The following is a 12,929-nucleotide window of genomic DNA, read 5'->3' as shown; positions in this document are numbered from 1 at the left end:
TTCTCACTTTATCAATACCCCTCCAATAGCTATCATCAACACAATATTGAGTTTTCCTGTTTCCCTATACTGACTGAAATAATGAGACACACACTCTCATGTGTAAAAAGACAAAGATACTTTGCCCAAGGATACTTTTTTCAACCCGACCTTCATGTCCTTCCACAGTTCAAGATACCTGGAGTATTTTTTTTTAATGCAACTAAATGCTATATCGAGTTCTTTGGAGGCAGGGAGATGGTGTAAGGAAAAGAGAATTGTTTTAATCCCCACTCTGCTCTTTATTGGCTGTATGATGTTGGACACCTTAACTGGTCTTTCAAAGCCATGAGTCATCTAAGTGAAGATGTTAAACAGCCAGCAGGAGAGGTGGGGAAGGAGCAGCAGTGAGGTAGAAGGAAATCAAGGAGAGTGTGACACAGAAGCCAAGAGAAGAAAGTGTTTTTAGAAAGAGGGAGTGGTCAACCATGTTGAAAGTTGCTGCAAAGATGGGTAGGAGAAGTTTCCATTGCCTCTGGCAACATGAAACCAAGACTTCTAAATTGTTCTTGGTCCATGATTTGAAGACCATGGGATATCTTAAAAGCAAGCAAGAAAAAATATAGCATCTTTGACTACTGCATTGTTTTAAGAGACTTCTTTCCCAAGGTCTTATTTGTGTACTAAAACAAAAATCTGAGAACAAATTTTTACAACTCTGCTTCTTCCTTTCACTGTCAGTCATTTCTAGGTTCTCTGAGCCCATTTAAGGGAGAATTCTAAGGGATGGGAATAAACTAAACCTAGACTATATAATTTGGGGCAGGTTCAGAAACATTTCCTCTTCATTGTAAGTGCATCTGATAACAATATTTTCCATACTGATGTACAACAAATCTTTCAACTGCACTCATTTCATGGTTAGCCTAAATTTAGGCAAACACAATTTCTGAATACTAAGAAAAAGAAAAACAAATGCCATAATAAGCCTTTTAGCACAAGGCTCTAAAAATAGCGTATTCCTTCTCCCAGCTCCACACACAAAGGAAAAGCTCTTGGACATCAGAAGCTCCACGAACCCCAGAGACAAGGCTCTCCACACATGTGCACTGACTTCCCAGTGTCCATCTGACTGCTTATAAGTTGGGAACACATTTCACCAACTGTTGTTAATTATAGTGTCCTTACCCGAACCGACGGTCTATGGTCATACAGAACTGGGGGCATCAAAGGGACTTAGAGACTTGGAGAGTGGGGAAACTGAGTCTTGAGAGCTGGCAGGATTGGCCCAGTTATACAGCTCGCATGTAAGCTTGTTCCTGCATCAGTCACCTTAAAACAAACCTCCTTGACCCTCATTTCCCTCCCCTCCCAGCACAACTTCTCTCACAAAGTCCACACTCAATGTCTCTGCTTCCTGACCTCCCATTCACTCCTCTACCCACTTCAATCGGGCTCCCTTCTCCACAGCTCATGAATAAATGCATGCATGTCAAGGTCACCAACACCTTTCATGCTGTCCAACCCAAGGTCACTTCTCTCCCTCCCTTTTACACACCCCTCAGCAGCATCCGGCATTTCCTTTCCTGACTTCCATGACTCCCGGCATCTGGGTTTCCTCTACACTGATTTCCCCAGCTCTTCCACTGGGTCCTCATCCTCCTCTCAACCTCTACTCTCACTTTCCTCTCTAGCTGGTAATTTCAACGTGCTCAGAATTTTAAGTATCCATAGGCTGAATGTTCCAGTCTCTCCAACGAGCTCCTGACTGGTAAAGCCCACTGAGTTTTCAATATTGAATATCTATTTGGCATGTCAAACTTGACACATGCAAAACTGGAATCGTTCTTTTTTTTTTTTTTAATTATTATTTATTTATTTATTTATTGGGCTGTGTTGGGTCTTCGTTTCTGTGCGAGGGCTTTCTCTAGCTGCGGCAAGCGGGGGCCACTCTTCATTGTGGTGCGCGGGCCTCTCACTGTCGCGGCCTCTCTTGTTGCAGAGCACAGGCTCCAGACGCACAGGCTCAGCAGTTGTGGCTCACGGGCCTAGTTGCTCCGCGGCATGTGGGTTCTTCCCAGACCAGGGCTCGAACCCGTGTCCCCTGCATTGGCAGGCAGATTCTCAACCACTGCACCACCAGGGAAGCCCAAAACTGGAATCTTTATTCTTCCCTCCAAAGCCTGCTCCTCCCGAAGTCTTTACCATCTCACCAAATGGCGTCACCACCTGTCTACTCAGCTGCTCAGGTCAAAAGCCTAGAAGTCATTCTGGACACTTTCAATTTCCTTTTCTCCACATTCAATAGACCAAAGATCTGCCAGTGCCACTGCCAAAACATGTCTTAAATAGGTCTGCTCCTTGTGTCTGCCCTGCCACAACCAGGACCTCTAACGTGGACTACACAACGTTCTAACCCTTCTCCTGGCTTTTTGTCTGCTGCCTGCAGTCCGTGCCACACAGCGGCCAGAGCAGCACTGCAAAAGCACAGGACAGACAAGGCTCCTTCCGTGCTGAAGGCCCTGCGGCAGCTTCCATCATACTCAGGGTAAGGCTGGATGATCTAGCTCCTGCCTGCCTCTCCCCGCCCTTCTCACCACACTGCCTTCCTTTCTGCCCCTCGAGCACCAGCATGGCAAGCCCTTTCCTGCCTCAGGCCTTGGTGCTCTTCAGAGAGGCATTCCCCAGCCTCTTTACTGTAAATCTCCACGTTCCCTTCACAGAACTTCTCACCACCTGCAACTAGCTGTGCCTACAAGAGAGTCCCTGCTACGTGAAAGTTCCATGAGAGCAGGGACCCTGTCCACGTTGGCGGTGGGTGTAGCCATCCCACTGGCTGAGTGAACGGATGCTTGCACAGTGGCGCTGGGTGGGGAAGACAGGGCTCCCGGCTCCGGCTTTCCTAAACAATGGATGAGTCAGCAGACGCCAGCGGTTAGCGTGCGAGAGAGGACTTCTCCGTGGGAAGAGCGGCCACACCCTGTGCTGCCATGCTGCACAAAAGACTGGCGAGCCTCGCTGGGGTCAGGCTGGGCTCGGCATTCCCCTCAGACTTTGGCCTCAGTGGGCAGTCCTACGGAGAGGGGTGTTTATGTAAAAACAAACAACAACAGGACCGGTCCAGGCAGGCTTCTACCCAGGCGGTAGACTGGCCTTCAGAGCTGCCATCTAAAATGAGGGGTGATTCCCGGATGGCTGCCTTCCCACCTGTCTGACGGCAGATTCCAAAGGCTTGGCTCCAGTCAAGAGGGGACAGGATGAAAGCTTCCGTTGCCATAGCAATCACAGTGCTCCTGGGGCCGAGGCTCAAGGTTTCAGATAAACAACTATTTACAGAAGTGGAGAAAAAACAAGCAAACAGAGAGGGACAAAAAAAATGGGAACATGGCAAGAAGTAACCCTACCAGTGCTGCAAGACACGCTCTGAAAATACAACACAGGAGCTGAGAGTAGAATCCTCCCACCAGCACAGGAGTGGCCTCCTGCCGGGACACATCCGGAACAAAAGGCCCCATTGACACAAACATCTGTTACTACTAAACACTTAGGAATCAATATTTTCTTAAAGGTTTTTTTTTTCCTTTTGGCTTTAAAGAGTTACTGTCTGCCAGGCTACCAGACCCTAACCTTCTCCAAGTCCACAGCCACCACATAAAGTAACTATTAGAACTTCAAATGAAGAATTTGGTCCCGGAAATGGCCTTGTGCTAGTTTTTTCCTGAACAGAGACACCAGGAAAATGTCAGAAGGCAAATCCAAACCCACACCCTGAAAGACTTAAAACATAACAATCACATCCCTGGGAAGATGAGTAATCTAGCCCAATTTAATTTAAAAAGGAAACACAGCAGATTTAAGAGATGGCCTGGACGTGCCTTGCAGGAAAGGAGGAGCGTGATGGGGAGGACCGGAAGGTAACAGGATCACGTAGTGCTTTACCTCAACACCTGCATATCCTCCGGGGAGTTCCGCACCTCGTCCTGGAGGCGACGCCAGCGCAGGCAAGCCCTCAGTTCCTGCAGCTCCTGGGCCTCGTCGGGGGCCAGCTGCTTGGAGCACAGACACACAAACACAAACGCTCAGGACACAGTCACTGTTGTCCTCCCGCGGGGTCACAGCCACCGCTGGAGCAGCTGGCTTTGTTTCAGGGGGGATGGCACAGACAGTCCCCGCCCCACCTTGCGCCCCATCAGAAAGGGCCTCTTAGGTCCTCAAACAAAGACCCAGCCCTCACTCCTGTGCTGCCTGTTTGGGAGGTGCCCCCTGGCCCCGGAACCTCCCCCTGCTCCCTCACCTCCACCCCTGGCCTGGAAAGAGCAGACCTCCCTAGGGAGCCATTTCCACTCTGATCCCATCCAGCCTTTTCCTGCTTTGTCTTCTTGCACAGGGTGGGAAAGGTCCTCTCCATTTACCTCCTACTTTTCCCAGCCCTCAGTTTTGTTAAGGGCTGTTTACAGTGCAGCCAGCTAATGCAACCCAGATGATTCCGTTTGCATATAACCAGAAAGAGTGCACTGCCTGGACTGACTCTTGTGGGGGGGGGGGGGGGAAGGCCATCGCACCCTGCCCTACTGGTCAGAATTGGCTGCTGTCACTCGATGTGCTCACAAGGCCCCATGGCTGTAACCCCACAAGGGAGGGCAGCAGAGCATCCACTGGGGAGGGAACTGCCAGTGTCTACAGGCATTTCTGGGAATTAAAGGTCCCTAATAGTTCCCCCAACAGATATTTACTGATTCTCTGCTAGGCCCTGACGACATCATGGACACAGCTCTGAACGTGAGGAGTCCAGGGAGACGGATAAGCACAGTAACCATCAGAATTCAGTGATGGCAGGGGTTAAGGAAGAACCCAGATGCCACCTGGCCAACCAGGGTGGTCAGAAGGCTTTCCTGAGGAGGTGTTCCCCAGGGAAGGCAGGAGCCAGCCAGGGGAGGAGGAATTTCAGGAAGATGGAAAGCATGTACAAAGCTCGTGGGGCCTGGAAAGAGTGTGAAATGTTTTAAAAATGGTGAGGGTTAGGGTCAGGCAGGGAGCAGGCTGCCAGCCAGGGAGGGACAGAGGTGCCAAGTAGCTAGCAGAGGCCAGGTGATCAAGACACTGTGTGTGTCCTGTTGTCGTGGACTGAGTTGTGTCCCCTTCCCCAACAAAAATCATATGTTGAAGCCCTAATCACCACTGTGACTATATTTGGAGATAGGGCCTGTAAGGAGGTAATTAAGGTTAAATGAGTTCAAAAGGATGGGGCCCTAATCTAATAGGGTTGGTGTCTTTATAAGAAGAGGAAGAGACACTAAAACTCTCTCTCCATGTGTGCACTGAGGAAAGGCCATGTGAGGACACAGTGAGAAGATGGCCCTCCCCAAGCCAGGGAAGAGAGGCCTCACCAGAAACCAAGCCTGTCAGCACCTTGGTCTTGGACTTCCAACCTCCCAAACTGTGAGAAAAACAAGTGTCTGTTGTTTAAGCCTCCTGGTCTGTGGTACTTTGTTATGGCAGCCCGAGCTGACTACGACAGCTGTGAAGGAGTTTAGACTTTCTCCAAGTTGATGACAAGTTATACGATTCAATTTACCACTAACTCAATTCACCTCTCCCTACAGAATGCCACTCTGAGAGGAATGTGGGTTTTTATCTCCTTGTTCAAAGACTTCTCACTCCCCTTTGCTGTACTTGCTAATGCTCGGTGCTGCACAGTGCAGTCTCCTGGGCAGCAAAGCAACACTGCACCCTCACACCCTGTTCAGTGATGAAATGACCTGCTGACTGGGAGTCCTGTGAGGCAGCCCACCCTTTCCTGCCCCAAGGAGCACTCCTCTCCTGCTTGGGAGGCTTGCTGTGAACACTTGTCAGGGACCACCAGCAGCTCAGTCTAACTCAACCTTCAAGGAAGGGGCCAGAGCAATGGATGTACTCTGGAAATGTTTCCAAACTTTGTGCTGGTTCTAGAATGGCCACTTCGCTTCAGGGGTGTCCATGTTTTCACATATTGAAGACTTACTGCATGTACCTTAAAGGATGATGAGGTGGATTGCCCCCTACTCCAGGCTAAGGGAAAAGGAGGGACAGAGAAACTTCAACTCCTACTTTCCCTTTGAGGCCCGCAAGAAGTCACCTCCTCCAAGAAGGCTTTCTGGATTTTCTCATACCCAGCCTCTTCCACCTGTGAACTCCCACAATATTTGGTGTTTACCTCTCTTTTCTAACTTATTTTCTTCTTCCTTCTACTGTGTGCTTTCCTTATCTTCAAAATTAGACTCTGACCTCTTCCAGAGCAGCGTTGTAGTCTTATCCTTTTATCCCTACAGATCTAGCACAGAATGGACACATGGAAGTTGTGCAGCTGTGAGATGCAGCCAGGCCAGCGTCGTGCCTTTTTTAGTAGAGACAGATGTAAGGTAAGGCAGATGGAGGGAGGACACAAGCAAAGAGATTCCAGGAGGTACAGGCAAGGGGAAGGATAAAGGGGGAGTGCTCTTTGGGGATTCAGGAGATGAAGGACAGAGAGATGATCATCAGATGCCTGACATACACTCACGATTATGAAGAATAGCATAAATCTGATTGTCTCAGGATGGAAGTACCTTAGGGAAGTGATGGTGAAAGAGGCACATTTACACTAAACCTATTTAATCCTTGTTGAATGCCTACTATGTGCAAGGTGGTGGCAAAATCAAAGAGGAAGAGAACAAGAAAGGAGAACTGGTATTTCTTGAACACCCTCCACACGTCAGGCACTGTGTTAAGCTCATTCACACACTATCCTTTTCACTCTGTAAGGTTAAGCATTCCTATACCCATTTTATAAATGAGGAAACTGAGGCTCAGGGAGGCTACATAACCTACTGTAAACAGCAAAGCTGGGATTCCAAGTCTGGTCCGACTCCAAACCCAGCCCCTTTGCTCGAGAACCTTCCAGGTGGCCTCTCTCCACAGGATTCTGTGTGGAGGGGGACACAGCTATGCATGCTGCTAGCTCTACAGCCAAGGTGTGAAAGGGGGAGGATGAGTAAGACACAGTGCTACTTTGAAAGAGGTCACAGTCTAGTCATGACGATAGAAAGAAGAAGAAAAAAGTGAGAAAAAACAGGTGAGTAAGTACAAATACAGTGGAAATCCAAAGTTTCTAGAAGAGTATTATTGAACTGTGAGTGAGATGAACAGTCTGGGCTATAAAGGGAAGGTGACCTTGAGCTGCTAGTGAAAGATAAATAGGATTTCAACAGGCAGAAGGAACTTGAACAAAATCATGCAGATATGCACAAACTTGGGAATTTCAGAAAAAGTCAAGTAGTCCAGTGTGTAGAGATGGTAGGGAACAGAAGTAGCCAAATATTAGAAATTAGAAAATAAGCAGGAAGCCGGTTAGCTGCCATATCTTCCTTATTGCTGGTGGCTAATTCTTTAAAGTTGAGGTTGTAAGAAACAATAAAAAACAAAGCTCACAGATCCATAGAACAGACTGGTGGTTGCCAGGGACAGGGGTCAGAAAGTGGAAGAAGTGGGTGAAGGGGTCAAAACGTACAATCTTCCAGTTTTAAAATAAACAAGTCTTGGGGATGTAATATACAGAAAGGTGACTATAGTTAATAACACAGTATTGCATTTTTGAAAGTGCTAAGAGTAGATCTTAAAGTTTTCATCACAAGAAAAAAAATTGTAACTATGTAAGGTGACTAATGTTAACTAGACTTGTGGTTATAATTTCACAATGTATACAAACATAGAATTATTATGTTGTACACCCAAAACTAGTGTAAGGTTATAGGTCAATTTTACCTAAATTAAAAATTTTTTTTAAATAAAAATAAAGTTAAAAAAAAAAAGTTGAGGTTGTAAACTGGGAGTGTGTTGACTAAGTCTGGCCTCGGTGTAGGTTTGGTTTGCATATTTTTTAAATTAGTAAATTTCACATAAAAATCCAGAGTCATAATTTCTTTTAAAAAACTAGAAGTCCAGGTTGTATTGAGCCCTCCTTTCAGCATGACAGCAATCGGTTAGAGCTGAGGAGAAGCTTCCGGTTTGCCATAGTCCTTACCATTCCCGAATCTATAACACCAACTGCTTCATTCTTTATTACTTGCCAGCAGACATCTGAGATCATGACTCTTGATTTAAAATTTCATCTCATTATTTAATAAAACAAAACACACCACAACCATACCACAAAAGAGTGCTTGAGTATGCACAGCGCCACCTTTTCTTCAAGTCTTTGCTCAAATGTCCCCTTATCAGAGAGCTTCTCTGATAAGCACCTTCTAAAACAGCACTAAACCCACCTCTCTCTATCCGGCTTCATTTTCTTGACAGTACTCATCACTACATGTTAAAGATGTAGTCGTTTATCTGTTCTCTCTCTCATCGCTAGACCATGAACCCCGTGGGGAGCAAGGACTCTCCTCCCATTTACAAAGCAAATAGAACAAGTGCCTAAGTGCATAATGAGCACTCAATACCTATCTGTTGAATGAAAGGAAGACTCTGAGTTGAACTTGACTCTGGGTAGTGAAATGCTTAGCGCACTTGAAACCTACCTGCTGCGCCTTGGCCCAGAATACATCTTCCAAGTGAGTGGCGAACCCTTCACTGAGCCACTCTTCCGTCCAGTCTCGGGCCCCGATAGCCAGGCCAAACCAGGCATGAGCAATTTCATGGCAGAGACGGGTCCCACAGAGCTGGCTCATTCCAGTCAAGGTGCTCTGAGAGAGGAAGACGAGGTGTGGGCTGTGGATCATGGGGGAGAAAACACACACAGTCTTATCAGAGCCTGTCCTCATGGCTGCCCCCAGGGCTGGCTTTCTCAGCCCTGCCAGCCTGTTATTATCGTGTGCATGCTAGATCACGACCAATAGGCTCGCAGCTTAGATGCTTTTAGAAATAAATAAAGTGGCAGTTTAAGTTCCTGGCAGCGGTTCAGGTTGCCTTTTCTGCCAAGCAGTCTCCGTCATCAAGCAGCTATTACCTGTAATAAGCAACCTGCACCGAGGTTTTACACTGAAGAAATTACAAGGTGATGGAAGCACTTACCCTGAAATCTGGACTGTAAAAGAAGAGCAGGTGTGAGAATGTGAAGCCCATGCTGTCGAGACAGTGATCAAAGAAGACCCTTCAGCCAAAAAATCCGAGCAGCTTACAAACAAAGTGAGAAGTCATGCAGAAGGACAGGAAAAGCCGAGAAGAATGGAACCAAACATTTTCTGGTTCAGACTGAGGGTGGTTACAGAGGCAACAAACTCCTAGGTGCCATGAGTGGGTGAGGTTTCAAGAGACTCTGATAAAGGCTGAGTCTGTGTGAGGCCGAGATTTTCAAAGGTATCTTCTATCTATAGATGCTTATACGCTCCCATGACATAAAACTAGGCGGAGAGAGAGAGAAGGGAATTAACTCACTCAGGTGTGCAAATGGTTCCAGGGCTGGCACCAGCCAGGGAGATTTATCTAATCTCATTTCCCACACCTTGTTTTAAAACCCCAAATACCATGATTAGAATTGCATTGATGAAATGGGAAGAAGGGAGGCTGAAGAGAGAAGAGGCAAAGGAAATACCTCCTGTGCTTCCACCTTCGGTATTTCTCATTTTTCCAGGACTTGTTTACCATCTTATGAATGAAGAATTTGCTCTTTAAAAAAAAGAAACCTCTCCTCCATCGATTGAACAAAAGCAGTCGTGAAACCTTCCAAATTAAGAAGCTGCACACACTGGTTCGTTCCTTCAAAAGCCATGCATTTGCCATCGTATGGGCTCTGCACAAGCCAGGACGGCTTGCGGTTTTGTCCTCTGCCCCCACGGCCGCCAGTAGAGAAAACCCCACCTGTACTTGCCTTGCAGAGCATCGCCCGTTCCGCTCAGAGAGCTCAACTGAAAGCGCGGGAGTCATGTGTGCCAAAACAGACAGCTTTCATGTGAAATAATAACAGGGCAGGCGCGCAAATGAGAAGGTGTCCGCCAGGATCCTGGCAGAGTCCACCAGAAATGCCAGGAATTAAAAGTGTAGTTGGGGCATTTAGGATACAAAGGTGCGATGCAGTATGCAACAACAGAAGTTCAGAGCACTAACTCAAGAAAAAAAAAAAAAAAAAAGGAAGGAAGGAAGGCAGACAGGAAGGAAAGGGAAAAGGGTGAGAGGGAGGGAAGGAGGGAGGGAGGAAACAGAGGCCCAGGAGCTAAACTTCCTCTTCCTGAGAAAGTCGCCCCATGGAGAAGACAAACTGCGAAACCTGGCATTTTCAAGTAAATGACCCTTTGCTCTGGCATGTGCAGCACTGCAAAGAAAAGCCACAGAAATGTACCAAGTAAATAACATTCCAGACATACTGCTGGCAGCACTTCACCCTTTTGGCTAAAGCAAAACAGAAGCAACTTCAGGCTTTGTAAACAGACTCACAGACAGCCTGCACTGGAAAGGTCTGCTGGCCAGAGACCCAGACGGTGCACACGCAGTTACAGAGACGGTACGGCTGAGCCGACCCCGCAGCCCAAGAAGCGTACACACGCTGATGACTGTGACATGGCAGCGAGACTGTTCACGAAGAAAAAGGCTGCCCTGTCCACAGCGACCTGCTCGCTGCTTTGTCCCAGTGTGGAAGCCGAGCCAGGCCCTTTTATGCAAATATCAAAGTCTGCAAGGGCCTGAAGGAATGCACAAAAGCAGCTGTGTGTAGGGGGATGGCATTTCATTTTCCTGTCCTGTAATTTTTCCCCTTCAACAGTCTTTGTTGTCTCCACCAGACCTCCTTCCCCACCTGTCAGTACTTTGGAGATACCACTCTGGCCTTGGTTGGGCTCAGGACAGACCCTGGCATTGCTGGAATGGTGCCTAAATTCCCACTTCCCATCCTCAATACTTTCTTCCTAGCCAGGGAGAAATGTATTTCCTCCTGTCTTCTGAGAAAGACCAAAGCTTAAACTTCCTCCTAGATTGGAGGATGTGCGTTTCACTTGATATAAATGACCCTGTTATCAGTGGAAAACATGACCTTCTCCCTGAAAAGCAATTTTCCAGTTGAGAACCAGACCCCAAATCCTCCTGCAGCGGAGTTTGTCGTCTAAGGTTGGGTTTTACCTGTGGATCATAGCTTCTATGAGGGAAATAGGTTCTTTCTTAAACTAAATTAAAAACAGAGAGTACGGTTTTGATAACCTTTCTCAAGGGTTGTTAACAAAATTCTGGCATAAAAGGACCAATAGAATTTTTTTTCAAGGAGAATATCTTCCTCTCCTTTTGAACCTAAATGTCAGGATTTTTCATGTTAAGTAGAATTTTTAAACTGCTTTTTCCAACAATGAATGAAGAAAGGTATAATGCTCTTAAACTCACTTCAAGGAATAATATTAAATATTCCTCTACCAGCAGATAATCTCCTTCATGCCCACCTTCAAAACAAAATGAATGTTTAGAATTTTCTACTCCTACCTTACACTTGATTTATAAGTTTTACCCCTGGGCTCCTCACACTTTCTGAGTTCTCAGAATCTTATTCATGGTCCTAATCAGCCAGCGGGGCACCAGCCTTCATTCTGACAGGCCCTATTTGAAAACGGGTTTTCTTTTTTCTTTTTCCTTTTTCCCCTGAAAGGGCCTGTGTCAACTGCCTCTACAAATGCCAAATTGTTGATTCATCATCGTTACAGAGGACGGAAGATAATCACTTCAATGACATCTTCATCCTAAAGAAGGTTTTTGGTTTTGGTTTTGGTTTTTTTTTTAAATCACAGAGTTGATCATTTTTCTCAAATAAGAGATGGGTGGGAAAGTAATATTTTCAACTCTCAAAAAGTACAAGCCCTCTTGTTTGTATTCTCCATCATAAATTCTCTTTCACTGCAAGTGATCTAGGAGGCCAGCGGGGCAGAGCAGGGGGGTGGGCAGAGCGACAGCAGGACACGTGTTCTCCTTCTTTCCCAGGAGACCACCAGCAGCGGGGCTGCCTCCCGACAAAGGCCACGTGGTACTGTCTGTCTGCCGCCTTGCCCCTCAAGATTAGAAATATCATTTCTGGTCTGAAAACAGTTTCTCAAGATTGTTCCTAAAAGCTACCTCCCCACCCAGATTAGAAGGCTGTGTCAGTTCATTTAAAACATGCTTCTAGCAGAGGAGGAAGGAGTGCCTTCATTACGCGGGAGCTGCTCCAATCCTTCGGGAGGAATTCAATTTGGAGCGGAAATGGGGAATTTCATCAGATCTTAAGCAGGGGCTGGAGTGTGATTTATTTCTGCTTTGTCCAGGGAGACGTGACCAGCGTGACCCACCTTGCTGCTCAGGGAGAGGTACAGCACTGGGGGCTCCAGCCCTGCAGGCTGCAGGGGGACCAAGAGGACAGGAAGTTGCTTTTGGTTAAGGACAAGAAGAGCTCCAGGCCACCCCTCCATTACACTGGAGCAGATCCCAACTCCCCTCAGGGGGAGCAGATTCACTTTTTGTACAGATCCTTGGAGGTTTGTCCAGGAAACAGACACATATTCATCAAGTTTGAATTTCTTATGGGTTCAAAGTTTTTCACAATCTCAACAACATGTGGAGCCCAACAGCCCATTATAGAGAGGAAAGAAGAACAAACAAAGAGGGGAACTCAGGCTCCTGTACTTTCAGACTTAAACTGGAGAGTTCTAAGGGCCTCATAATCATGTGAAAGCAACTTTTACTTGCATGACTTAATTACTTGCAAATTTAATTTGGATAACTGAAAGGTAGACTCAGAGTAGTCTGGGGCAATCTGAAAGGCAGAACAAATCGTATTTAGCTGTCCCTTAGACTCAGGACATGCTTTCTCTTCCTCTGTAAGGTGTGATGTGATTTGTGCCAGTACCTCACTCGGTGCATTTAGAAACCAAATGCTCGGTTCCGGCCCCTTCGCCTCTGCAATGAAATCCCTTAGCCCCGCTCCCCGATGCAGTCTAAGGTAGGGGACGTGTCTGTTGTCCCAAAGGCAAAGGGATGGCCCAGATGAC

The 12,929-nt window shown here is 46.8% G+C and overlaps 1 protein-coding gene across 5 annotated transcripts in view; it reads right to left on the bottom strand.

Moving 5' to 3' along the window:
- The window catches only part of AOPEP (aminopeptidase O (putative)), a 424,069-nt gene that overhangs the window by 144,842 nt on the left and 266,298 nt on the right, over positions 1-12,929 (bottom strand). For 3 of the 5 annotated variants that reach the window (XM_061200582.1, XM_061200580.1, XM_061200578.1), the window contains exons 6-7: positions 8,514-8,703; positions 3,919-4,028 (exon numbers count right to left, since the gene is read on the bottom strand). In XM_061200582.1, coding sequence (XP_061056565.1) covers positions 3,919-4,028; positions 8,514-8,703 — 300 coding nt within the window. The remainder of the gene's footprint in view (positions 1-3,918; positions 4,029-8,513; positions 8,704-12,929) is intronic. The other 2 variants (XM_061200581.1, XM_061200579.1) reach the window with 1 other exon arrangement.

This window comes from Eubalaena glacialis, chromosome 9 (genome assembly GCF_028564815.1).
Source record: "Eubalaena glacialis isolate mEubGla1 chromosome 9, mEubGla1.1.hap2.+ XY, whole genome shotgun sequence".
Lineage (NCBI taxonomy): Eukaryota > Metazoa > Chordata > Mammalia > Artiodactyla > Balaenidae > Eubalaena > Eubalaena glacialis.
Note: the sequence above shows the minus strand (reverse complement) of the source record. Positions and strands in the feature narration are given on the sequence as shown.